This window comes from Cyrtonyx montezumae, unplaced genomic scaffold, assembly GCF_038088225.1.
Source record: "Cyrtonyx montezumae isolate F1298 unplaced genomic scaffold, pur_monq_1.0 scaffold_8, whole genome shotgun sequence".
NCBI lineage: Eukaryota > Metazoa > Chordata > Aves > Galliformes > Odontophoridae > Cyrtonyx > Cyrtonyx montezumae.
Window position 1 is genome coordinate 116,016,687 of NW_027072089.1, and position 25,683 is coordinate 116,042,369.

The following is a 25,683-nucleotide window of genomic DNA, read 5'->3' on the forward strand; positions in this document are numbered from 1 at the left end:
AGGAAAATGACTGGACACAAATCCGCCCCACAGCAATGAGGGTAGACTGACAGATAAAAGGTTGATTGGTAGCTGGAGCATCCACCACTGCTTTTCTCTTCTCTGTAACATTCTAGGCATTCTTTTGAACACTGATTGTTGTTCCACCACCTTACATTTTGTTACATGCCAACTCCTGCAAAGTTATTTTTTCACTATGGTTTCAGTGGGCTCCTGTTAGCCTCAAATTGCAGACAGAGCGAGTGTAAAATCTTGCCTTGTAAAAATTACATTACTATCCTAGCATTTGCAATTTACTCTGATGAAGTATCTGCTCATAGTTTTGCCTCCTGTGGTAAGATGACAGAAGGTAGAAAATGTCAACAAAATTGAAGTGTTCTTTGTATTGTGCTACTGCAGGAGGCTTCAAAATCCACTGTTACAGGGGTTATGTATTTATCCCTATTGGTATCATATGAATTTATGTTCATAAAATATAAAATATGTATTTATAAAATATAAACTACATATTTATAAATGCGAAAATTTTACACTGACAATGGTTTTTAGGTGTTTTGGGTTTTTTTTTTTGGTTGGTTGGTTTTGGTTTTTTGCTATTTTAGAAATATATGAAGTGTATAGGAGTAAGCTTCCTGACAGCAATGGAAAACTCTAGAAGTAGCATACTGTGCCAGTTTGAATATCTGGTGGAAATCTATTCTTGGTGTGTTTTAGTTGAAGTATTGATTTACAGATCACTAATTTCAACATGCTGGATTTTTTGCTAAGTTAGGTACAGAGTTTTGTACCACCTCTGAGCTTGAAAGTCATGTGGTTAAAATCTAAGATGATATTTCCACCAGTGGGTTGCTAACACATCTCCGCAATGGAGGCAACACGGATTTGTAAAGGAGCAAAGTATGCTCAGGCATCAGTCAGTAATATTGCTGCAGGGAAGATATTACCATTGGTTTGCAATTGTCATCACCACCAAAATGATGATGTGGTGGACTGGAAACTTTAAGGGACAAGAGACAATTAATTTTCTAAAAAAAAAACACCACTTTATTTAGAATGTTTGAAGTATTTGTCTAAAATTTTACTTGAGTTACTGAGATCCTCAAGAAAGCTCCAGACATGAGGTCCTACTTCATCATACCTAAGTATTATAAGGACTTTTCAAAGGATGATGTTTAATTTGAAAATATGAAAATAATCAGATGGTTATTGAAGGCTTCTAAGCCTTTATTCTGAGGGCATTTTATTAAATTCTACCTGAAGACTAAAAGTGAAAACTTCTATTAGTGAGGAATGTTACTCCCTGTTCTCTTGGCACAGAGTTGATTTATTTTCCTCCTAAAAGTATTTAAGTATTGAACTAAAAATATACTGAAACCTAGTAGATCAAAGATAGATGTGGTCTAATAGATACATCACTGTTCTCTCCGGTGCCAGGCTACAGTTCAATCTATGACATTTAATTCATTAATTCAATTTAGTGGTTACATCTTATATAGATTCATACAGTGGGATTTTCTTCTTGAGAGATGAGGGAAATAGAGCTAGCATGAATGTTGAATTGTTTCTCACCTTTTGGTGGTCTTTTCAGGCTTGAACTTATTTTGAGTGAGTACTGAGAAATACAAATGGCCCTACTTGTGTTGTCTTTGGCTTCTGAGTTAAACAAAACAAACTTGTCCCAGTGTTCTGCTTTTCCAGCCAGTGTGTACAGGTTTTGGGACAGATGCTCCAGATGTTGCAGTTCTCTCTGTCTCAGCTTCACTATGAGTTTACACTGGGCTGAGTTGTTGCTGCATCTTTCTTATCAAATGTGCCAATGGATTTGTGATCACATTGGATTGGATTCAAGAACCAATCCAGTTAAACTCATTTAGAAAAATGAAACAAATAGTTTCAACTTGCATCAGTTCTTTAATGAGAGGTTTGTTGCGCTACGTCATTTCTGCTAGGGTATAAAAAGGATGGTGGTAGAAGGAAGAAGTAGTGAAAGATACTGAAGGAGCTTGTTTCTGGGACACTGTCAACTATTTGCCTTGGCTGAGTATTCACATTGCTGGGATCTTAGTTACATTACTTACCAAGCTATGTCAATGGATACAGATAAAAATTGTGTGAAGTTATCTGTATAGAATCATAAACTCATAATAAAAGATAAGAAGAATGTGTGCTGATTGGTCAAAAAGTAACTCGATTTTTAACTTGCATTTCACTAGGTTTCTTTTTCTTTTTTTTTCCTTTGAAAATTCTACTAATTAACACATGTTAAAGCAAACAAATAAATAAATTGTTTTCTCATCTTTTTAGGTAAGTCTCCTGAAGATAAACATCTTTATGCCTTTCACCCTTTTCTCTTCCTTCCTTCTAATTGATTTTATACAGCATTTTCAAATTCAGATAAGCATTATTTCTTTTCAAGGTTATCACTAATATTGGTCCTTTGGAGTGGATTCTTAATACTCCTAGTCATCACAGAGTTCATCATGGTAAGTTAAAAGCATAACCTCTAATTCCTCAATGGACTTTTCTTCATATTCAGTATTTGGACTATAATAAGAATGAAAATTGTATTTTAGTTTTGCACAAGGATTTTAATTTTGAAAAATGCTCCAAAAATAGCCCTTGTTGTGTGAGAAGTTACATGGTATTAATAATAAAAAACATTTTTTTGAACTTATATTTAATTTTTAAATTTTCACCTATTAGGTTAATTAATGATCAGAAATGAAGACTATTTGAAGATTTTGAACAAAATAGTTTTGTAAATATAAAAAATGACAGAAAAATATCTCCCTTTTCCTGACTGCTAAAACATAGTGATCTTGTCAATAACAGTTGCTCTTGCATTCAAATTCATTCCCTAAATATGTAGTAAAACACGATTTTCTTTTTGAAATAGAGCTGTTAAATTTTTGTTGGAATTTAGTTTCAACTATCTGAACGGTTAAAACATATCACTTCACACACATACTTGTCAGCTGATACGAATTTCCATCAATATTCAGATCAATTAAAGATGGTAATAAATTTGATTAATGACTGAGTAATGAAAAATGCCATTACATATCTGGGGAATAAAGGTGGGTTTCATATATGTCATTGGCTCATTCAGAGTGCAGAGATAACAAGAAGAAAATAATGGGAATGGAGGAGCGAAATAATTTGAAACAGACTAAAGTGCAGTCATTCATACAGAGGATGTTATTAATATTTATTATATCCTCCATGTGTAGTGTTTATAGCACTGTGTAGACTTTTTTAAAAGGTTGTGGTGCTGTAACTATCTAATCCTTAAAATTTGCACAAGTACTGGTAATCCTGGAGGGAAACAGTCTGCTCTTATTTGGTCTGCTGTAAATCCAGACTAATCCTCTGAACCTGATCCTGATCAGAGTTGAGCAGAATCAAGTATTGTACATTTGCTCCAAACTCCACAGTTTGATTTTGCTCAAATGTTTGATTGATATTTCATATACAAGTGCGTTCCCTAATAAATATATTGAAGTATCACCCTGAATGTAATAGTAGAGACAGGACTAGATATACAGCATAGAACATAGAGATAGCTGAAGGATAATAATGAGATGATTGTGCATAAATGTATTTGCACACGTTTTCTTGGGTATAAATGAATGAGGTGATTTTTCATTATCTCTTTAATTTTCCTTTATAAATATATTTTAGGTGGATTTACTCTACAAATTAATTGTTTATTTCACAGAAATTTTATGTATGACATATTACATTCATATATTTGAATCTGAGTATGAAGACAGCTTTGTCAGAAAAAAGAAGCTGCAAATATGTAAAAGGTAGCTAACCTACTATTCAGAGTTACAGTATTGTAGGGGCTGGAAGGCACCTCTAGAGATCATCTAGTCCAACCCCCTACTAAAGCGGGTTCACTTAAATAGGTTGCTCAGGAAAACATCCAGGCAGGTTTTGAATTTCTCCAGAGAAGGAAAGTCTGCAGCCTCTCTGGGCATCTTGTTCCAGTGCTCTGTCAACCTCTAAGTAAAGTTCTTTTCTTATGTTATGGAATTTCCTGTATTCCATGTTGAGCCTGTTATTCCCTATCCTGTCACTGAACACTACTGAAAAAGGGCTGACCCCTTCCTCTTGACACCTACCTTTTTTTTGGTAAGCATAAGATCCCCCCTCATTCTTATTCAAGCTGAAGAGTCTCAGGCGTCTCAGCGTTACCTCATAAGGGATGCTCCAGGTCTTTCATCATCTTTGTATCCCTTTGTTGCACTCTCTTTAGAAGTTCCCTGTCTTTTTTGAACTGAGGAGCACAGAACTGACACAGTACACCAGATGTGGCTGCACCAGGGCAGAGTAGAGGGGAAAGGATCACCTCTCTTGACCTGCTGGCCAGGATTTTTTTAATGCATCCCAGGATATCATGAACCTTGGCCACAAGGATAAACTGCTGGCTCATGGCCAACCTGTTGTTCACCAAGACACCCAAGTCCTTCTCTGCAGAGCTTCATTCCAGCAGCTCAGACCCTAACCTGTACTGATGCATGCAGTTATTCTCAAGGTGCAGGACTATGGACTTGCCATTACTGAAACTTTCAAGGTTTCTTTTCCAGGCCCAACTCTCTCCAGGCCTAGGTTTCAAAGAATGGCAGCACAGCCTTCTTGTGTGTCAGCTACTCCTTCCAGTTTTGCATCATCAGCAAACTTGCTAATTTACTCCTTATCACTATTTTTTAGATTAGAACTTGGTGCTAGATATCCTTTTATAATTCACTTGTATGTATTCTTAAATATGCAATGACTTATCGATCATTTTTATTACAGGTAGAAATCCTTACTGCATTGACAAAAATTATGGTGGCACGCTCATTATCTGGGACAGGATATTTGGTAAGTAAAACCAAACAAAAACAAGCTGTTCTCCCTCATGTTCAGTTAGTGTGTCAGTCAAAATGTACATATTTTTAATTGTGATATTTTTATTTTTATTTTTTCCTTCAGGAACATTTGAGACAGAAGATGCTAAAGTTGTGTATGGCTTGACACATCCAGTAAATTCATTTGAACCCATCCTGCTCCAGGTGCTATCCTTTGTATCACTGATTCTGATATCTTCTGTTATCTTCAACAAACTCTCAGAAACAGTTTTGTTGTTCAAAAGAAACTCCTTTCAAGCTTAATTGAGGTTAACTCTGCATTGGTACATAGTCAATTCACTATCCACAGTGTCTTCAGTATTTCATTATTGCTGCACTGAACATATACAGGGCATGAAGAGCCATTATGAAAGCACAATACAGTAAAATTGCTAACTAATTAGTGTGGAGCAGGTCTATGACTTACTCAGTGAATACTTTCTGTTTTGACATACACAGAGCATTATGTAGAGAAGCACTGACAGAAAATAAAATCTGTTATGTCTTCTCTAAATATTGCTATTTCATAAGTAATCCCATGGTGTGATAGCTTTATTTTTTATCTCTTTTGTATATTTGATCTTCAAGATACTTCAGACTGATTTGTGTTGACAGTGTTATATAGCAGCCATCATGTTTTCAGTAAAAGCTGTTTGTAAAAGAAAGGAAAAAGAAGAAAAAGTGCTTAGTGTGATCCTTCTTGGTGGATTTCATGGTTCAAGATTCACTTTGTCTAGATAAAAAATTCTCCATAAAATTGTCCAGAACTTAGGAGTATAGAAGTCTCTATTTAATGGGGACTTTTATGGCTGTTCACTCCACTAGGCATCTCAAATAATTAGAAATTCTACCTGAAGGAGTGTCTGGGCTGGAAGCTGGAAGGATATCCACAGTCTTCATTGTTACATACATTCCAGTCAGCACTGAGTAATTTAGGAATTGAGATCATGTCATGTCAAGGTCCCAGTAACAAAATTTTAGTTTAAAGCCATAATACATATAACTATACAAAATACTGTTAAGTGTTCTGGATTGCTTATAGGAAAGAGAGATCTTCCTCTGAGTAGAGGCCATTGTAATCCTCACTATAAACCAAGGACCTGATATTGCTCCTGCCTTTTTTACTCAGGTTTTCTGAACCTCTGTCTTCACCTCTTTTTAATATATTCTCTTTACAGACTTGCAAAAAGAAATTTATTTGAAAGCTAAGAATGAGGAAAATGTAATGTTTTAATAAATTTTATGTTACTAACAATGAAAAATCACTTGCTCTTTTTTTAAGTTACGTCCCTTGGCTCTTGTTTGGAATACGTTTTGGGCCACACCTGGATTCTGCAATAAGCTTTCTGTCATATTCAAAGGGCCAGGCTGGGGACCAGGCAAACCTAGACTTGGCCTTCCTGAGGAAATCCCAGTGGTAAATATAACATGTAGAGGGTTTCAGTTTTGTGTAATTTACTTGGACCTCTTAATGCTACTGGATCAATGTTAAGAACTCTACACATGCTATTTTAAATTAGCAAATTAGCAGTCATAAAGGGAAAAGACTGAAGGAAATGAATGTTTTACTTGTGTTTTTCTTTTTATTTGAAGGAAAAATATATCTTTTTGTTTATCTTTTCATTATTCATTTCCTAAAGAGATTTTCAAAATAGTTCTATAGAGTAATTTCTCTTTTTCTTTCAGCTGTGAACATGCACACACACACACAGTGAAACACTAGTCAGTATGTATGTTAGATTGTAGATTATCTCTGTGTAATTATCTATGTTCCTTAATCTTTTTTGTGTTTATAATTTTAAGGAATACTAAGGAATAAGAGGCTACAGTGGATCACTGTTGAAGGCTGTTATCTGTATTGCTTCATATAGGTTACTGGAAACGAAGTTCCCTTCAATCCAAGTGTACCATTTTATATTAACTGCTACGCAGTGGTACATTTTGTTGTAATAATGGAGATGTATATTGATCTTCTTGCTACTGTGACTGTAAGTAATTAATATCTTTAGCTAACAGTATTTCATGATGATAGTAATATAACACAAAATGTCCTTAGGTAATAAAGCATAGAGTAGAAACTGTAGGGCCTGACTCATATCCTATGTAAAATATTCTAATCATAACTAGATGCTGTAAAAGTTTAATAATAAATGTGTAACTATTTAATTATATAGTATTAAATGTATATTAAAAATATTTACTATAATATTTAGTAAATCAATTAATTATGCAATTAAATTAAAATAATAGCTGTTTTGTAGAAAAAGTAAGCATCTAGATCAGGCTTTAGGATCTCCTTAAAAGAAGAACGTATCTCAGATTTGAAGTTGCGTAGGTTTTAAGATGTCAAGGTTGGTTAGATTTTTAGAGGACAATTTTGTCCAAGCCTTTTCCCTCAGTCCATGTTCCTCTCCACTTGTCTGTCACTGGTCCCTGTGCATTGGAGGTAGCTCCTCTCTATGTATATCATGTATATATCATATCTATATATCATGTACCCTGATGCCTTGAATGATGTCTGAATCTGGTCAAGCAACAGATTTCTGATGTAAGTCTCTTATAACTAGCTGTGCTTATTCTTGAAGGATGCTGAAGAATTCAGTCTGGAGGAAAGGAGGCTCAGGGGAGACCTGGAAGTTGTAGTGAGCTGGGGGTTGGCCACTTGTAACTAGTGATAGGAGCAGAGGGAGTGGCTTCAAGATGTGCCAGGGGAGATTCAGACTGGATGTTAGGAAGTACCTCTTCTCTAACAGAGTGGTCAGATGCTGGAATGGGCTACCCAGGAGGTGGTGGAGTCACTGACCCTGGAGGTATTCAAGGGAGAATACATTGTGTTGAGGAACATGGTTTAGTGAGAACTATTGGTGGTAGGTGGACAGTTGGGCTTGATGATCTTGCAGCTCTTTTCCAACCTTGGTGATTCTATGATTCTATGATTAATTGCAAGAATAATTTAGTTTTCAGAAGTCTTGTCTAGTTGTTGAAATTTTAATTTTCTGACTTGCATTCAATTGCAAGAAGAGACTTGGAGTAAAATAATTTCTTAAGAGAAAAAAACAGCAGGCTAATAGCAGCTCTTTTTTGTTGCTGCTGTTTATTTATTTATTTAATGTTTAGATGTGTTCTGAGTACCACATCAGACGAATAGATTAAAACTGTTTTAGACAAACGTTTAAAAAGTGTTGTGTGTATCATTCCAATAGAAATACATCTCAGGAATTATACAATCATAGAATCATTTCATTCAGAAGGGACTTTAAAATTTAGATTACTCCAACTTTTCTGTAGCAAGCAGAGTTGTCCACAGCTAGATTAGATTGCTCAGAGCCCCATCCAACCTGACCTTGAATGTCTTCAAATATAGAGCATCCACCACCTCTCTGGACAATCTGTTCCAGTGCTTCACTGCCTTTACCATAAAAAAAACCCTATTTCCTTACATCCTATTTAAATATCACTTCTTTTGGTATGAAACCATTTCCCTTTGTCCTACCACAACAAATCCTGCTAAAGAGTCTGCCCACTTCTTTCTCACAGCCCCCATTTAGATACTACTCAATCTTGTTTAGGCCTACTCTACTAATTAGTATAAGTTACAGTATGTACCATTATCTTCACTATGAAGGTCACGTTGTGTAGAATTTAGAGGTTATAAAACCATATAAGGTTTAGTCTATACTGAGAAATTTCTGAAGAAAGGAAATTAATGCAAAGATGAGTATAAATATCTACCATATGTACATGATATACAATGCCAGTGATTGCTATGCACATATATTGAGAAAAACCTCTGCAACATTTTCAGGATATGCTTCTAAATTCCTGCATACATGCAAAAAGTCACATTTCCCTAGGGATAAAATAAGGTGTTTGTTTATTTTCTATGTCGATATCGCTTTTAACAGCAAGAACTAAGGAGTTCATTTGTGAAATTTTTCATATATTTTATTTTCTCTTTCTGTATTTCTCTGGTCCTGGAAGGAAAAATGGTTGGTCCATATTATTTTCTATGCTGATATCTGCAGCTGTTTAAGAATTAGTATGAGTAATGAGTTGAAATGTAATGAGTTGAATGTAATGAGTTGAAAAATGCACCCAAACCCCATATGATAATTATAATTTGCAATTACAGAGAGGAAATATCTTGGACATCTACTATGTTTGAACTTATTGCAACAAAACAACTAGAAAGTTCTCTGCACAAAACTGTGGGGTAATGAGGTAGTAAGAATGAGAACACAGGGGACTGGAAGCACTTCATCTCAGGACATAAACCTTCACTATTGGTGTAGAAAGTGCGGGTCCCAAGGCAGAGTTCCAGCATCACTCTGTAGTACAGTGGGAAAGCTGTCATAAGAAGGAAGCTTGTGTATGAATAACTTTACTTGGCAAAAACCTCTCTTCAGTATCAGTTTTCCACTACACTGAATTATAAAATGTCTATGGATACAACTGGAACTTTCTGTCTGGCTATGAATTATGTCATAACTGTGGCATAGCTCCATAAATGGAGAAAGCTGACTGTTTTCCTCATTTTTAGGTGTAAGTTCCATTTCATAATAGCCATAAGACACAGCATACAGCTATTACATCTCTCAAGTGATTACAGTTGCTCAGTGTTTGGTCTCACGCCCTGTAGAAGTGTTAAGTTTCTCTTATGTGTAAAGAGCAACCATATACCTTCAGTATGAATGACCTACATTTAAGTTATGAAAAGAGCAAAACAAGAAAGAACAAATATATATATTTCCACAGGAGAGAGCATATAGTGTTTATTTTCTATGTAGCGATCTGTACTGTATCCAGAGAATAAAAAATATTTCTGAGCTGTGCACATCTAGATCATTGAAGTAATAGGATTTGGATCAGTCCCAGAGAGAGTGCTAGGAGTGTAAAACTGCAGTACATTCAAAGCAAAAGTCTCATAGCTCCAGAACTGCTTGTATCACATAAATCAAAATGAAGTCTACCTTAAACACATTTTGTAATATCTTTTTGTTGTTGATAGATACTGTAACTTTTACTGTGATTATAATGCCATGAATATGTGAGCACTTTTAATTAGACAAAAAGTATACGGCAGTATGATAGAGCTCTCGAAAGTCGAGAACACAAGTAATATATCCATTCAATAGCATATGACAAGGTAGTATATATGAAATATTACTAAGTACTTACAGTTTTTTAGGAACTCTGTTAAAATAAAATGCATACAAAGACACCAAACAACACAAATTCTACAGCACTGTATTAGCATGCTTCATTCGAATGTTAAAAGTGTCTCATATATGACAGCAGGCTGTCTGTCAAGTTATGAAATATGCTGACATATTTCCTAGCATTTCTGTTGAAACACCAGACATATTAAGATGAGAAAATGCATTTATGTGATACTTCAGAAGGAGAAAAAACTATCCAGAATTTGAAACCTTTCAATTAACTTTTAATAACACATGTCATATTTCCTTTGTTTAAATGTATTATTTCTTCTTTACCTAACTAAAAACAAACAAACAAACAAAAACCCAACAACAAAACAAAAAAATCCTATGATTATAAAGCAGTGTAAACTTCTTCCCAAAAATCTGTAACTCTCTTTTGTTTTTAAGTCTCCAAGGTATTTTTAAAAGCTTTCAGTGAAATCAAAATCCAACAGAAATATTTTTTTTCTTTTTAATTATAGCCAATAACCACATTGCAAAGTTGTGGCTGACTCACAGCTGAGAAACCTGCTGTGGTCCCTCAGGCTTCGCTGTTTATGCAAGTAATCCAGTATATAAATATTCATTTATTTTATACATATATATCCATGCATGTAATTTTAAGAGGTATGAAGATGCTAGCACTAACAAAGTTGTAAAATGCACATTCTTTTCACACTGTAACTAGCTTAGTGATATAACTCCCAGACTATTTCACTTATTTTGGTAGTACCAAGAAAATGGATGCCCCAGCTGTCAGCATCCACTTCACAGGGTGATACAAGTTTGAAAGTAAATAAAATAATCAAGGCATTGTGTAACTATACCACTGGAACTGTAAGCAGAAATTTAGGAAAGCAAACTATTACATCAGTAGTTATTCTGTGTTTTTCTGGTTCTCTAAAATCTATTACTTCCGAATGGCTTCATGATGTATTTCACTACAAGTTTCCTGAACTTGTAGTTCCTGAAGGAACTAAGTTCTTTCTTATACATTCCTTTTCTGTAAAGCGTGATTTTAGCCATATCTTGTAAAGTAGCAACTACTGTTCAAAATTTAGACTTGCTATGTATTATCTTACCTGACAGAATCAAAGCCTTACATTCCCTTCCTCACACAAGTGATCTGGCAGTGTGAAGACATCTTTAGGGAATCTATAAAGCTAGTGTGTTGCACTGTTCATAGAAAACCAAACCAGTCACCTGTACAGGTCTGAGTTTTAAAATGGTGCAATTCTCCAATTTAAATGGGAGAACAGAATTTAAAGAGGAAAAAATCTTGAACTACAGTTCCAGTTCCCTGGAAAACCCTTTATCTGACAAGGAACTATCACTGAAAAACATAACAAGCATTTCTAAGAAATTTGTATGTGAATTGCATTATACCTGTGCTAAATCATGTTTATCTTTGCTATCTTACTCTTAATTCTTGAATTTCCTTATGACCCAGCTTCTATAATAAGCTTAAATGGGGATTTACTGTGGCTAGATGAGCAATTTAAGAACTGCTCTTTTTATTATACGTAAATAGAGTCTGTGCCAGATTTTTATGAAAAAAGTTCTGTCTAAAAATTTTGTCACTCAAAATAAATCAATGACAACAATGGAAAGTTGCTGTACAGTTTTTGATTCTAGAAATCAAAGTGCTAAAAAGTAAATAAATAAAGTTCCCTCATTGTAATTTTTTACTGACATTTTAAAACCTATATTGGAAATTTGAGAATGTATTCTAGTTGAGAAAAACCTTGATTTAAGGGATAACCCCATCAGAGCATTTTCACTTTCTTGATTTAAGCAGGAGTCTCCACGCATAACTGCTATGCAGACTTCCTCCATGGTTCAATATACTGTCTCCTGTGGTGACCAGTAGCATTTGCTCTGGGTAATATAAGAATAGGGTAGGATATCCTTTCTGTAGGTCTTCAACTAAGTAGATGATGATGGTGATCATCAATTTGAGATTTTGTAATTTTACCACAAGAAAGGATGGAACAGACTGCTAATGTAGCATTCCCGTAATGAATTTGATCTATCCTTGTATAAATCTGTGCAACTGAGTGGCTTGACAGGTGTCATTTGTAAGAAGTGTGTTCTGGCTTGTAAATGAGTGAGGCTGCTGTTTTAGCTCATGAATTGTTGAGATGCTGTTTTCTTTGTTCAGTAACCATTCGTTAAGGATATGCAAGTAGGTGCTTGTGTTTCTTCAGTGTAATGACAGAACCCTACCCAGCCTGAGTGTGTGGTTTGATGTGTTTTGCAAACATGGGCACTATAAGTTCACACAGCTGTAAAACTTGAGATTATTCTCCTGTGGCCTCCAACACTCAGATACTTACCTTAGATCTCTTTGCAGTGTAGGGGCCACCACTGAAGGAAAGTGGTCTTGCTGCAAAGTGGACTTTATTGAAATCAAGGCAGACATTCACAGATTTTTATTTTTCAATGCCTGTAATCTTGAGGTGAAAATACTGTTCATAAACTTTATCACTGTTCAAACCAGAAAGAATTCTTATAACTCAGCAAGATACACTACTTTCATATTGGTCTTTTTATTGTTGCTGGTTTTTTTTTTTTCTTTTTTTTTAAAGAAGAAACAAAGGCTCTTCAAGGCTAATATTTGAGAGGAAGCAAAGGAGTGAACAAGAGAAATGGTTAAATATTTGATTTGCATCTGTGTGGAATATAAAAATATTTTATAAATTAAAAGAAAAAATATCAGACTTCACCAAATAAAATAATTTTCTTTTCTGGTTGTTGTTTCTATTATTAGATATAAATATTAAGGACATAAATCTTTATGCTGCTCTGTGTCCAAATAACATAACACATGTTAATGTTTAAAAATTTTCAGTCTGATTGAAGTCAATGATATGAATTGAACAGTTTTCCTGAATTGGGAACCATGTGTTGATTTGTCACGAGGGAATGTTATTAATACTATTTCTTATTGAAATATAGCTATATTATCACGTTATTTGAATTCTTACTCTCACCAATATATATTTTGGTATTAAAAATAGAATGAAGCCAAGCTGATTTTTACTTAGAAATATGATTGTTCCCTCCTGGGGTAAGGCATAAGGAAATCAAGCAGATTCATGAAAGCACATGGTACAGAAGGGTATATCTTAATAATTATTTTGGAAATAAAGAACTATAAAAGAGATTACTGCAAACTTTTGCAAAATAAAATACAGATTACTTCAGAAGCAGATACTAAAATCACTGAGAGAAAGTTGAAATGATTCTGTTAAACTCAGCTTGTCTTCAGATAATTAGCCCAAATTAATATTTTTTGTTTATATTTTTCTGTTTTTTAACAGGTATTATCACAGGAAACTATTCTACTGAGAATTGGCATTATCATTCTATCCCTGACCTCTTTTGGATTTCTTATGGAGAACAGGCAAGATATAAAGCTTTTTCTTTTTCCTTCTCTAATACTACTAATACTATAAGTAAATCTCAAGGGTGCCCAAAATTTTATTGATAAAGAACTACTGATATATTCTGACACGTGTGTTTCATATATGTCTGTTGACTAGAAGAGAAAACACAAATAACCAATAATTAAAACAAGGAGTTCTCCAGTAGCAGTCAGGGGTTGTATTGAAGCACTAGCCACTGATGTCCTCAAATGTGTTTGCATTTGTTGTGTCAACATCTCTGCAATACTGGCAGGCCTGTAGACTGTCCCAATGCTGTTCAAGCTCAGCCATATCGTTTCAGTCCTATCTAGTAGCATATCATGGGTGTGAAGCTGGCTGATTGTATATGAAAACTGCATAAAAAGAGCAGATGCAAAATCATGTGGCATAGACTTTGGACTAAATTTGGTCATGATGGGTTCAAATCAAACTGGAATTTGAGAAGTGTACCACCTCTGTGAGATGTATGCTTTGGAAGTAGTCTGTGTGAGTGCTATGACCCTACAGAAAGTTGAAGAGCAACTACTGTTTCTTACGGAGATACTAAGAGTATTGATTATGCTGACATGGAAATGTGGAATAGATTATTCACTGTTGTGCCACTCATCTTTTGCACATATTACTCACTGTCTTTTTCAGGAAAGAATTACATTTTGCTTTTATGTTCTGAATGGTTTATTTCAGGATAGGTATAAGTTTTTAAAGAAATCAGGATTATTTACAAACTTGGTAAGATGAATTAATAGAAATTTACAGAAATGTGCCAATGAAAAGATTCTGAGCTATTCAGATGGCAGTTGGCAGAATTTTGCTATTGTCATTTTTGAGATTAAGAGAGATGTTAAGATGTATGTGAGTTCACATACATTCTCTGCAAATGTGTGTTCTCAATCCCAGAAGATTCAGTATTCTAACTCCATTTAAGCTGTATACTATAAAAATGTAACTGAAAGATTAAGAAAGGGGACTTGATATAGGTGTAGGATTCACATAAAATTTCTACATTCTGATTTTCATTTAAGTTAACAAGGAAAAAAGGAGATTACATTAATCTTCATTATTTCCTGTTTCTAGAACCAATGCGGGAATTTTGGAAATCATCCGCTGCTCAGTCTTCTTAGGAGGTTACAAACTTGGCTACTTGAGAAATCAGCTTTCTTTGTTGAACTATGCATATGAAGTAAGACATTTATTTTGAAATGTTTAAGCTAATGACCTTAGAAATTATTACTATCATAGAAAAAAAAATGAGAACGTTACAAATGTATATTTTCTTTCCTTATTTTTATCACTTAGTTTCAATAGTGTTGATTTTTTTTCTTAGTATTTTATTTTTTATCTTTAAAAAACATATATTGTTTCCTTTAATACAACCAATTTATATTGAAAGAAGTCAGAAAGCTGTCTGTTTACCAGTCTTTGCAAAAATACTATATTAATGGTGTATGGGAACTGTTGAATCATGGCCTGAACCACTGATTGATCACCTGAGGTGAGCACGGAGTGAGTTGCAGGAGCACAGGTGAAGGCAATGCAGCTGTGTGACTGGAAGGGGTGGAGTCTGGCTCCACCTCTCCCAGACCCCATTTAAGGGCTGACCACCACTTCAGAAGGTTCTCTTGTTGGAGATCCCTCCCCTGTGGAGTTTTGGGCAAGTCTTGACAATCTGTGACAGGTGAGCCTTTCCTTATTATACTGATTGTCTGTATACTGCCCAGATAAGCCATGCAAAATATATCATCCACCTCATTCTTTTCTGTGGATACTATTCTTCTGGTTTATTCACCCTACAAATGGCCATATATCTTCACCAGAATACCTGATGTTCATTCCTGAATTTGAATTAAGTAATTCCTATTTCACTGGAACAAATCTCAAAACTTTTGGAGGCTGGAAAAGTTTTAAATATCAAATATTTTTCTATGTATTTATACTGTATGTCAGGAGCAGACTTTTAGGCATTGAAAAAGAGGTGAGACTGGATTAAACAGGTATTTAATCTGCTTAAGTGCGGTTGCTTTTGTGTATGTGGGACATGTTTTTACTGTGTTTGTGACTTTTGCTTTTTAATTTACTTTCTTATTTAAGCAAGATTGGTTAAAATAACTATTTCAGTGTGACTGGAGTTGGATAACACTGATGAGTAACAGATTCTGATGTGAATAACATTCCCAGGCTAACTAGTGTTGGTCACTAGCAGAGTTGGTTATCAGCAACATTATGAACCTTTGTAATCTAACATACGTCATGTTAAATATTAGTGAAAATTGTGACTTTTCTTGTGCCAATGGTTTTTCTACTATATTCCTCGTTAAGACTTTATAACCACTAAATAAGATTTTGGCAGTAATTGTCCATGTCATGTTATTTGTAGAGTGCTCTAACTTGTAAAAATAAGTGATTAAACCTCAAATGGTCACCTAACATAGATTTACTTAAGGTCCAGTTTTGTCATAAGCTTAGGCTATTATAAACGGTGAGATAGAGCAGCTCATAAGCACATCTGATAATTATCAAGACTACTGAAGTTTTCACCTTCTGTGTGTAAACTAAGTACAGAAATAAGAGAAAACAGGAAGAGCAGAGGAAAGGAGAGAGCCTTTTACTGATGCACTAGCACAGGTGGCTGTGAAAATAGCAGCCAATGACTGCAATTCCATCAGGAGAATCAGCCTCGTCCTCTTTCTCCAATATCTTAACCTCACTACCCTGATAATTCAGTTACCTGGCTGCTCTGCTTGATGCAGCCAAAGATTTATCTTCATGTAAATTGGATGATTTAACTTCCTCTGGACTAAGAAAGTTCCCCAGTGCAGAGGTCCGTGGAATGAAAATGCAGCTAGAGGTAGGTAAGAAAGAACCGCTTGTTTTGGTGAAGCTGCTATCTTCATATAATTGTGTCCATGCTCCAATAAACACAGAATTGCATGTGTCTATGCTTTGAAATTCTTCATTAAGTAATGTGGTTACTAGTCTTGGCTCAGTTGTATTTGAAGTCCTTCCAAGTCATATTCTTGAGAGATGGTGTTTTTTTTCCTTTTCCAAAGAAGACAATAATTCCAAGTTTATCAGAGTTAGAAAAATAATCTTCTCTTCTTGTATGAGGTAGAACCCTACACATCTCAGCATGTATTTTCTATTCCTTGTGCTGAGTATGTTGTGTATGCTTGGACAAAAGAAGTAGACTGTCGCTGTGTTTTTTTTTGTTGATTGGCTTTTAGAAACAAAGACATAGTGAAGTTTGAAGTTTTTAGATCTTCTGAGAAGGAATTCACTGAACACCTTGGTGATAGAGATATTCTATTTGACTGGATTTAGGCTGCAAGAGCTGAAAGACTGGTGCATTTCTGCTCAAGGGTCTATGCTGCCACATCCTATCCTAGTGAGCTTGCTGTAGGCTGATTATTTTATGTCTGTAATGTGATGATCATGTGTATTACTATTGCCAAATCTTTTTCTGTTGGACTGGGCCCAAAGTCTCCTAACCACCTGGAGGTAGCAGAAAACATTGCTTGTACGTTCAGTTATGTGACATTTCAACAGGCACAATATGTAAAAATAAATTTGTGATGATGGTACACCTCTTCAAAGAATTTCCATCTAGCTTCTCTGCTTTGGCATCAGTCAGCATGTTCCATGAGCTGATTTTGGTCAAGCACTGGCTGTTACTTGACAGTAATGCTAATGAGGAGCAAGTAGAAATGAGAGCCACTGACATGTTGTTGGAACTCTTGTCTGAAATATACTCACTAACTCTCATAGCGGCTGCAGCTCACTACTGTGACACTTAAGCTGAGGGAATGGTAGTGAAGAAAGCTGGAGAAAGAAATGCAGATGTTTATTTTGATGTCTGTTTATCTTTTACCTTTTTTTATTTTTTATTCTTTTTTTCTAAGTCTTTATATCTGAGAATAGGTCTGTACACCCAGATTCTTCCTGTACTGCTTGGCTACAAAACCATCAACAGTCATGTATTTATTAATGGGTGGGAAGGATAAAGATCTGGGGCAGGTTTCACTGAAGAAAAGAGAGAAAAAGAGGATGTATACCTTTGTAAAATCTTAAATGAAGTACTTGTTTTCTATTTTGTACGGGCATGTGTTCCATTGGAAAAATAACCAGTACTGGAATATATGTAGAGTCTTGTGCAGCAGGTTATAATTCAACCCTTAACTAATGAAGGCAGAAATGAACTTCTTTGTGGTCAAATTATTTATTTACTTCTCCAGAGTATATAAGATCAGTAGATACAGCTGTTCCAAACGTTTTTGGAGACAGTATTCTGTACCAAATGGACTGCTTCTCTGGTCTTCGATGCAATTCTTATATTTCTTATGAGTATGTCAGCTAATTTGTCTGGGTGAAATATATAATATCTCTTTATTAAAGAACTGATTTGCACTGTACTCAGCATTCCACAGCAGTCCCTCTTTACGTGATGTATAGCCACACTACTTCTCTTTTCATTATACAAAGACTTGCTGTTGCCTCACTTGTTTCTTAGTGCAATTTCCCAGAGTCAGGATACTGACTTATGAGTACTGACTTAAAACAAACATTTACTCATAAGAACTTATTTCCACATCAACGATAGTTTTCTGCTCTGCGGCATTTTTCCTTGGTCCCTCATTATGATCATCTGTGCCACATTTTGAAGTGCAGCATATCCTATATTTGGTTTCCATTAAGGTGAAAGCTTCATGCCCTATGCTGTGATTTACAACCTCAGCATTTAAGCAGTCTCTGTGCCCTAACTAGATCGGCTGGTGTATCTGAAATGTATTTTTGAAGTGATGGAAGGAAACTAATGCCTCATGATAAAAAGCCTTGTCAACACACATGGAATTAAATAAACACGAGTTGTAATCTGTATTTTCTATGTTAGACTCATTCAGAAATTTCTGCTATGCCATGCAGTAGACTGGACTTTTAATATTCTTGACAACTACTCTAGTGGGAATAATGTCCCTTAGAAAAAGTCACAGTAAAATCTGGCAGTAGATTAAGTTCGTTTCCACTTAGGTGTGACAGCAGTCGTTACTGATTTTAAACTTAGCCAGTTTGAGAATCGGCTTCACCACCATCAACTACAGACTATGATGTATAGTTCCAGATGCTCTGGCCAATTGACCGTAAAATTGCTCTGCATTTCTGGCAGAGCAGCCGAGCTGGAGCTTTTAAAATCTCCACTCCCTGAGCTCAACACCCTCCCCCCTCTGCTTAAAAGCTGCTCATTATTCTTCTTCTGCCCGCTGATCTTAGCAAAAGAAAAACTTCTGGAATCAATTAGAAGTGTCTGCACTTGATGAGATTTGCACGTGAGTTCGGAATTGCGAGGCTTTGATAGTGTCAGCCAACAGCTGCAGTTTCAGGTGGTAAAATCGGGGAAGGAATTTTCCAGGGTTTATTTACAATCATAAAATAAAACAAAAATCAAGGCAAATTGGAAACTATCTAATGTGTCATTAAAATGATGCCTCAATTGAGTTAATATGTTTATTTTGTCTGAACAAAAAAAGTAAGCCGGTGGTTTATTATCAGGATCTTTTCAATTACCTTGCAATTATTAGGCAATATCGACTGGTTGTAATAAAATGCAAGCTATGGGCTGCTTGCTGCAGTTTTAAATATGAAAGAGTCATCTGCTATTACTTTTGTCACTTTAATTGTTAAGTGAGACAAGGAGGTAGTCATACTTAATAGAAATCATAAGTGTGTAGTCAAAGATAAAGCAAAGGTGGTATTCTGAAAATAGAAAATCTGTATTCACTTATACTGTCTAGCAGTTTTGTATTTTATTTTCAGCTCCTGCTAAATAGATGAATAGGAAAATAACATTCACATTAATAGTTCTGATGTTCATATTCTGACCCTTCTGAGCAGTTAGGGTTTGGCTTGTGTGTGTATGCATTTTAAAGATAACAACCATGCCAAATGAGATGGATGCATAACTGAAAATTTCAAAACTGAAAGTGTCTTTATAAAGATCAAGTTGTGCCATTTCTCACACATTGTTACTAATTTGCATTGCAGACTGGTTTAGTTCATAAGTCAAAGCATAATTTCTTCTAAAAGCCAGGAAGGCTACAAACCTCATCAAACTGCATTCTTTTCTACATCATGACACATGGGTAATAATAGAAATCTTCTCCATACCAATGAATTGCTTCACTCATATAAATCTCTGGTGACAGCTGAGAACACTCCACATGGGTAGATGTGTTTATCTGTGCAATTGCAGCTCTAGTAGTGAAGCGTTAGCTGGCAATTTTGTTTTTAATGAGTAAAAGAATTGAGTTGTTTTATACCTAGATTTATACTGTGAAGATAGTGCTTTTAGGGAAAACTTTTGTCATTTTTATCTTCTCTCAGAGAGAAATAAATAATGATTAATAATAATAATAGTAAATACCTAAGCAGCAGCTTCCAGTGAAGGAACTCTTGGAGGGTGCCTTGTTTGCAGAAGTAGTCATCTGTACTTGCACAGAGGTATCTTTGCACCACTATTCAGGCAGTGCTGGCATAAACTAGAGTGAAAGGCCACTAGAGTGAAAGTGATGGACCTTTGTGGCTTAGATTCTGTAGAGGAGATGCAAATGCAGTCAAAGCAGGTTCATGTTTCTTGACAGAGCCAGTGCTTGCCAATCAATTTATGCTTTTCTATATGTTCTATGTTCATTTGTGATCTAAGGTATAACATAATGTAAATCAACAAAGGCAAGGGTAGGATGAATGAGAGACACCAGCTTACTTGTTGAGGTTTCCTGCCTGTGCATGTAGTGGGAAAGAGGCAGAAAACAATTCCTGAATGAATGCATCAAATGATGCCCTTATCCCTGTGCCACGCACAGCACTCCAGAGCAAGGAGCCTGCCAGCCTTACCATGTACGGCTGATGTGCACGTGGGCTTCACAGTGTGGCTGTTATTAACCAATCCCACGTGTCTGCATGAGTGTGTTTAATAGGTCTACCTGATACAACAAATAAGTGGACTTTGTGGTGAAATCAGGTAGTCTGACACCAAAACTGTTGCAACTGAGAGGTGGGAATTGTCCCAGTATTAAACAGAAAAGCTGTGAATATATTGCCAAGACAATGAAGGCAGATGACTTAGTTTGAATTTTATCCTAGACATGACGTGCGGAGGGACTGAATTAGCTTTTAGGAGATGACAGCTTTAATTAAGCCAGCTATTTCTGATGCAGAATAAATCTGGGTTTGACAGATACAAGGTGACCACAAAGAACCAGCGTAGTGTTTAAAGCATTTAGGGTATTTTTGGCTCACAAGATGTAAAGAGGAAAAAAAAGACTGTCTGTAGAAAGAGCATGTGGACCATGGTTACCCAATTATGTCTTATGAGGGAGAAGAGGGTATGAGATTATTCTTCCTATAAGCATCTCATTCGACTTTGTAGGAGTAACAATAACATGGTAGCTATAAATATTTAACATTTTAGGGATAATGGCTGCATGAGACTCACAGATCCAGATTGTAATGTATGCCACAGAAGAGCCAAACAAATACCTGTATTTAGAAAAGAAAGAATAAAACAAAATGTTGTATAGTATATTTTATCAAAATTAACTATTGGATAGTTGTTTTGCACAGCCTCTATTTTTTCCAGTAGCATTTAAAGAAGAACAAGAAAGGAAAATCACAGTACAAATTGAATCTATTTTTTATCTACTACAGCACATGAAATAGCCACTGAAAAATGGTTTATGACAATTTGGTAGTTGCATTCTAAATTCTAACCAGCCAGTGCTTGTTGTATAAAGGGAGTAATAGTTCAGTTTGATAAAATCAAGCTGTTATCTTTGCTCTGATTTATTTATTTTATTACTGCCTTTTTTTTTGCATACATTCTATGATGTTTATAGAGTCAGGGGATATGAAGAAATCAACAATGCTATACTTATTTTTATATTTGGGTATTAAGCAAGGCAAATAGAATGTTTTAAAATTTCCTTTTCCTGCCAATGCCAAATAAAAATTGCCTGATGAAAGAAGATTAGCAAATGCTCTGTTTAACAGCCGATTCCCAAATGTAGAACACACAACATTTTGTATATTTAAAAGTTAGAAATAGGTGTTATGGGGAAAAAAAGTACATATAAAGCTCTAGTTGTCAGTTGAAACTAAGGAAAAACAATGCAGAAACCCCCCATGGAGTCTGGGAATCATCGTGTCTGTCCTGACAGAATTAGTTTGGTTTATCTTTATGAGGAGCCCATGAAATGCCCAGAGTAAATTGTTTATTTTGCTGATTGGAAGCTAATACACAGCTGAGAATGCCTGGTTTTGGTTTGAATATTTTAGGCTTTTATAAGGAAATGTTTCTATATTTTGTCCGTAGCTATTGATTTCATTGCACATCTGTGTATGAATATAAATCTGGCTATATTTATTTCTCTTCTTGTTGGCTTCATGTAAGTTGGCTACAAAGAAAGGTGAAATGTTAAGTAAAACCAAAAAGCAGAATGTTAAGAAACAGGATCTGACAGTTAACTGCATTGGTACATATCTCTGTATCTCTCTTCATTTTCCTTTGTATTGCTACATATCTCTGTAGCTCTCTCCATTTTCCTTTATCTGCAGCCTAGTTAGAGTATAAAATATTAGGGCAGATACTTGTCTTTATGCATATACAAAAGTGCCTAACCACCTACATGTGCTGTGTGTCATCATAGTCATTTCTTATTTTCAACTTTCAATTAAATGCAACTTAAACATTGTTTTTATTTTTTTTTCATGTATACTTTTTTTTCAGTTCTGTGTGGACTTTGGGTATTTTCTAGTACAGGAGGAGTCTAATTCTAATATTTTGTTGGTCTCTCTTCACTCCTCATGAAAGCATTACTCTGAACTGTGCCCATTCCTATTGTCTTATCAATACTGTTGAAATTGTTAATTAACTTTTAGGGTTATCTTGTCCTCCTTAAAGTGCTTCTCCAGAACGTATCGTTCATAAGAAGCAGGAATTCAGCTGCCATAAACTTGTAAATGAAACAGAAAAATGTTACCAACATATCAACAACTACAATAACAGCTTAATAAGCTCTAAAAAATAAAGGCACATCTGAATATGATTTGCCATGAACTCTGTATAAAAGTTTGGAATAAGCTTTATAATTTAAATATTTAAAAGCATTGAAAAATGCATTTTCTGCTTTATTTTCTCCTTTTTCTTTATTTTTTTTCTTTCTGTGTACAAAAAGGGAAAAGGTAAAAGGAAATTGTGACAATAAGTAGACTTTTTAATAAAATAATTCATTGTAAAAACTTGAAAAATAAAAAGAAGAAAAACATTAGTCCAGACATTTTCAAAAATTAAATTTTTACACAGTTTTAGAAAGTTTGAATTTTTATCTTGGGCCAATACCCCCAATTACATCTACTAAATATTGCTTGAAATAAAACATGTTTGATCTTCTCAATTTAATATAAAATTAAATCTTCAAGTTAATCTAAGCTTGTTAATATTAGAATCACATATTTCAAGAAATAAACCATTTGAGTAAATTGTCCTACCTCTGTTTCGAAGAGTAGTGAGGGAATAGAGTTTCATCTGGAGTGGCTACATGTTGACCTAAGATTTTGATTAGTGAGATGAGATACATAAAACTTAACAGGGTTTGCTTATTTTTTAACGTAGTTTGTTGCGTTGGTACAGTGTGAGAGCTTTGGATCCAAATGAGCTTTTTCAGGCCCTGATTGTTTCAGTTTTTATACTTTACATACTGATGGCTTGTTTGAAACAACTACTTCTGGTGTAAGAAAATCTTGGTAGTGGATCCAAGGTTTTAGGAAACCTGTCACAACTTGAAGGAGAGCTGATCCTGATCTGTGAAAACCAAACCAACATAAAAATATTTAATGTGTGTATGAGTTGCATAGCTGTCAATGTATTCTATTGAATAACAAGAAACAATTGAATGCTATTTTATTTTGACCTTTGTGTGGACAAAATTATGTGGTCTCCATTATTTTATTTTGCTTCTGTAATACTATTCAGCTGCAGTGTGCGCACTGTACAGTTTTAAAGTCTACATGTGTTAGAGTCCATGTATTTGATCATATAAGCCTGTAATTTTGTGGAATCTACAATCCACTTGCAAATGGAGATTCTGGTTTTCTGAGTGCTCATGTGTGGACAAATATTTAGTTTCTGAGTAGACAGTTTTCAGTCTTCAGAATGAAAATATCCTCTGAAAAATTGTAGTAGAAATAGAGGTGTGGTGTTAGATTAGTTTTAAGGAACTGAAGCTATGCTTAATACTTTCCAAAACAAATAAAGGTATATCTACTGCATGTCCAGTTTTTTGAAGGAAATCTGCTAAAACAGGACATACTTATGTCTTCAGGCCAAGGTGAAGTTGTCTTTGATGGTAGACTTTGAAATTGGTAGCCGTAAGGTATACTATCAAATGTAGCATTATTTTTGCCAGTAATAAAAAATACCATTATTTTTGTGTATATATTCATGTATTAGTGAGGTTGAAAACGGAATGGAAGGAAATAACAGAGGTAAGATCTGATGGATCATCTTTGGCCCATTCAGGGCACAGTTGGTCCAAAAGCTATCTCACCCCTGCTATATTATGATAGTCAAACTTTAGAGAGCTTTACAGGGTTTAGAGAGCTTCATTTCTGTAGCTTATGTTACATCCATCCAGTCCAACTACGATGATTTCTTACATATTTAGTCATATCTTTGCATACAGATTATCTCTTTGTAGACTGGAGGTCAAGATTGAAGAGCCATGGTTGGATACTTTATAGATGAGCTTATTGTATTTCCCATTGTTCATGAGTTCCTGAATCACTAATTTGAGCCTGAATGCTGTCTAGGGATGGTGTTTTTTGCCCCAAGATACAGATGAAATATTGCTCTTGTTCATATTCATTAACAGAAGCTTTCTTCCCTAATATTTTTTGGAAGTAGTCAAAACCACAGGTTCAGTTAATGCTGTACTTAGGCCAGGTAAGAGTACTGTGTGACTTTTCTTCACCATCATTTCCCTATTATGGTTAATGCAGTCCATCTTACTGAAACCAAAAAAATATTGCCAGTACACCTCTTAAATTATTCTCAAGCTGCCAGCTGTGCCATTTGGCTTTGATCCTTTCTTTCATGGTAATTGTCATGCTGAAATGTAAAACTAAAATATAATCTGCACCCAAATGTCACCTTTTTTGTATATTTAGAAGATATTAATCTTCGTGAGATTTCCACGGATTTTAGCTGATATTAATAGTCTTCTCAATGTGCTATTGCTGCCATCAAGTGTAATTATACAATTATGCATGTGTAACTGTTCATGTACTATGCTTTTTAAGGAATGCTAGCTCTCTGGAGCTCATTTTCATCCAGCATTTTCATACCACGTAGCTTAAAATAATGCTTAGCATTGCATGAAACACATGAAACACCTAGTTGTTCCATTTTAATGGGAACAAAAAAAATTGAAAAATTCTGGTTGTATTTGCACTTTGAAGTATGTTGCTGAGTGGAAGAATAGATTGCTTTGTTATCAGAGTAATTCAGGAGTTCAGCGACTTACTTTCCTTCTATGTTTTGCCCTTAATGTTAAGATAATTGAAAAAAAAAAAAAAGTAATCATCAATGTAAATAAATTCCCCTTCAGTGCAAACAGTGATTCTCACATGGTGAGAAAAACAAATTTAAAATAACCTTCTTGCTAATCAGTTTTTTTAATGCTTTCCAAATATTTTTTTTCCAAGATTCAAAATATTTAAAGGTAAAAGCACTCTTTCCCTGTTTATTTGTTGACTTAGGGATATTATTCTTCAAGTATTTTTGGCTTTCACTGTACTGAGGAGGACCTGAAGCATCTTGCTACACCTTCACAATAGCAACTTAGCATTTTAATGCAATAGTGAGACTGTAAAATGAGGCTATAAAGGACTGTAAGTAGCTATGTACTACTTCAAAACTGCCACTGATCAATAAAGGGGCTAGAGGGGTTAAGACACTCATTTTTGGAGGGAACATTCTCTGTGAATCTTATTGAGATATAAACAGAATTGCATTACTGGAGATGATAGAAGACAAAAGGTCTTGGGTGAGAATCCAATGAATAAGACTGATTATCTCAGGTATGTTGTTTAGAAAGAATCGGCATGTCTCATGTA

At 35.0% G+C, this 25,683-nt stretch overlaps 1 protein-coding gene across 1 annotated transcript in view; it reads left to right on the top strand.

The window, feature by feature from the left end:
- Positions 1-25,683, top strand: part of AGMO (alkylglycerol monooxygenase) — a 182,658-nt gene that overhangs the window by 95,441 nt on the left and 61,534 nt on the right. The window contains exons 7-13 of the mRNA XM_065752692.1: positions 2,417-2,483; positions 4,804-4,869; positions 4,981-5,060; positions 6,178-6,312; positions 6,767-6,883; positions 13,420-13,502; positions 14,599-14,704. Of these exons, the coding sequence (XP_065608764.1) occupies positions 2,417-2,483; positions 4,804-4,869; positions 4,981-5,060; positions 6,178-6,312; positions 6,767-6,883; positions 13,420-13,502; positions 14,599-14,704 (654 nt within the window). The remainder of the gene's footprint in view (positions 1-2,416; positions 2,484-4,803; positions 4,870-4,980; positions 5,061-6,177; positions 6,313-6,766; positions 6,884-13,419; positions 13,503-14,598; positions 14,705-25,683) is intronic.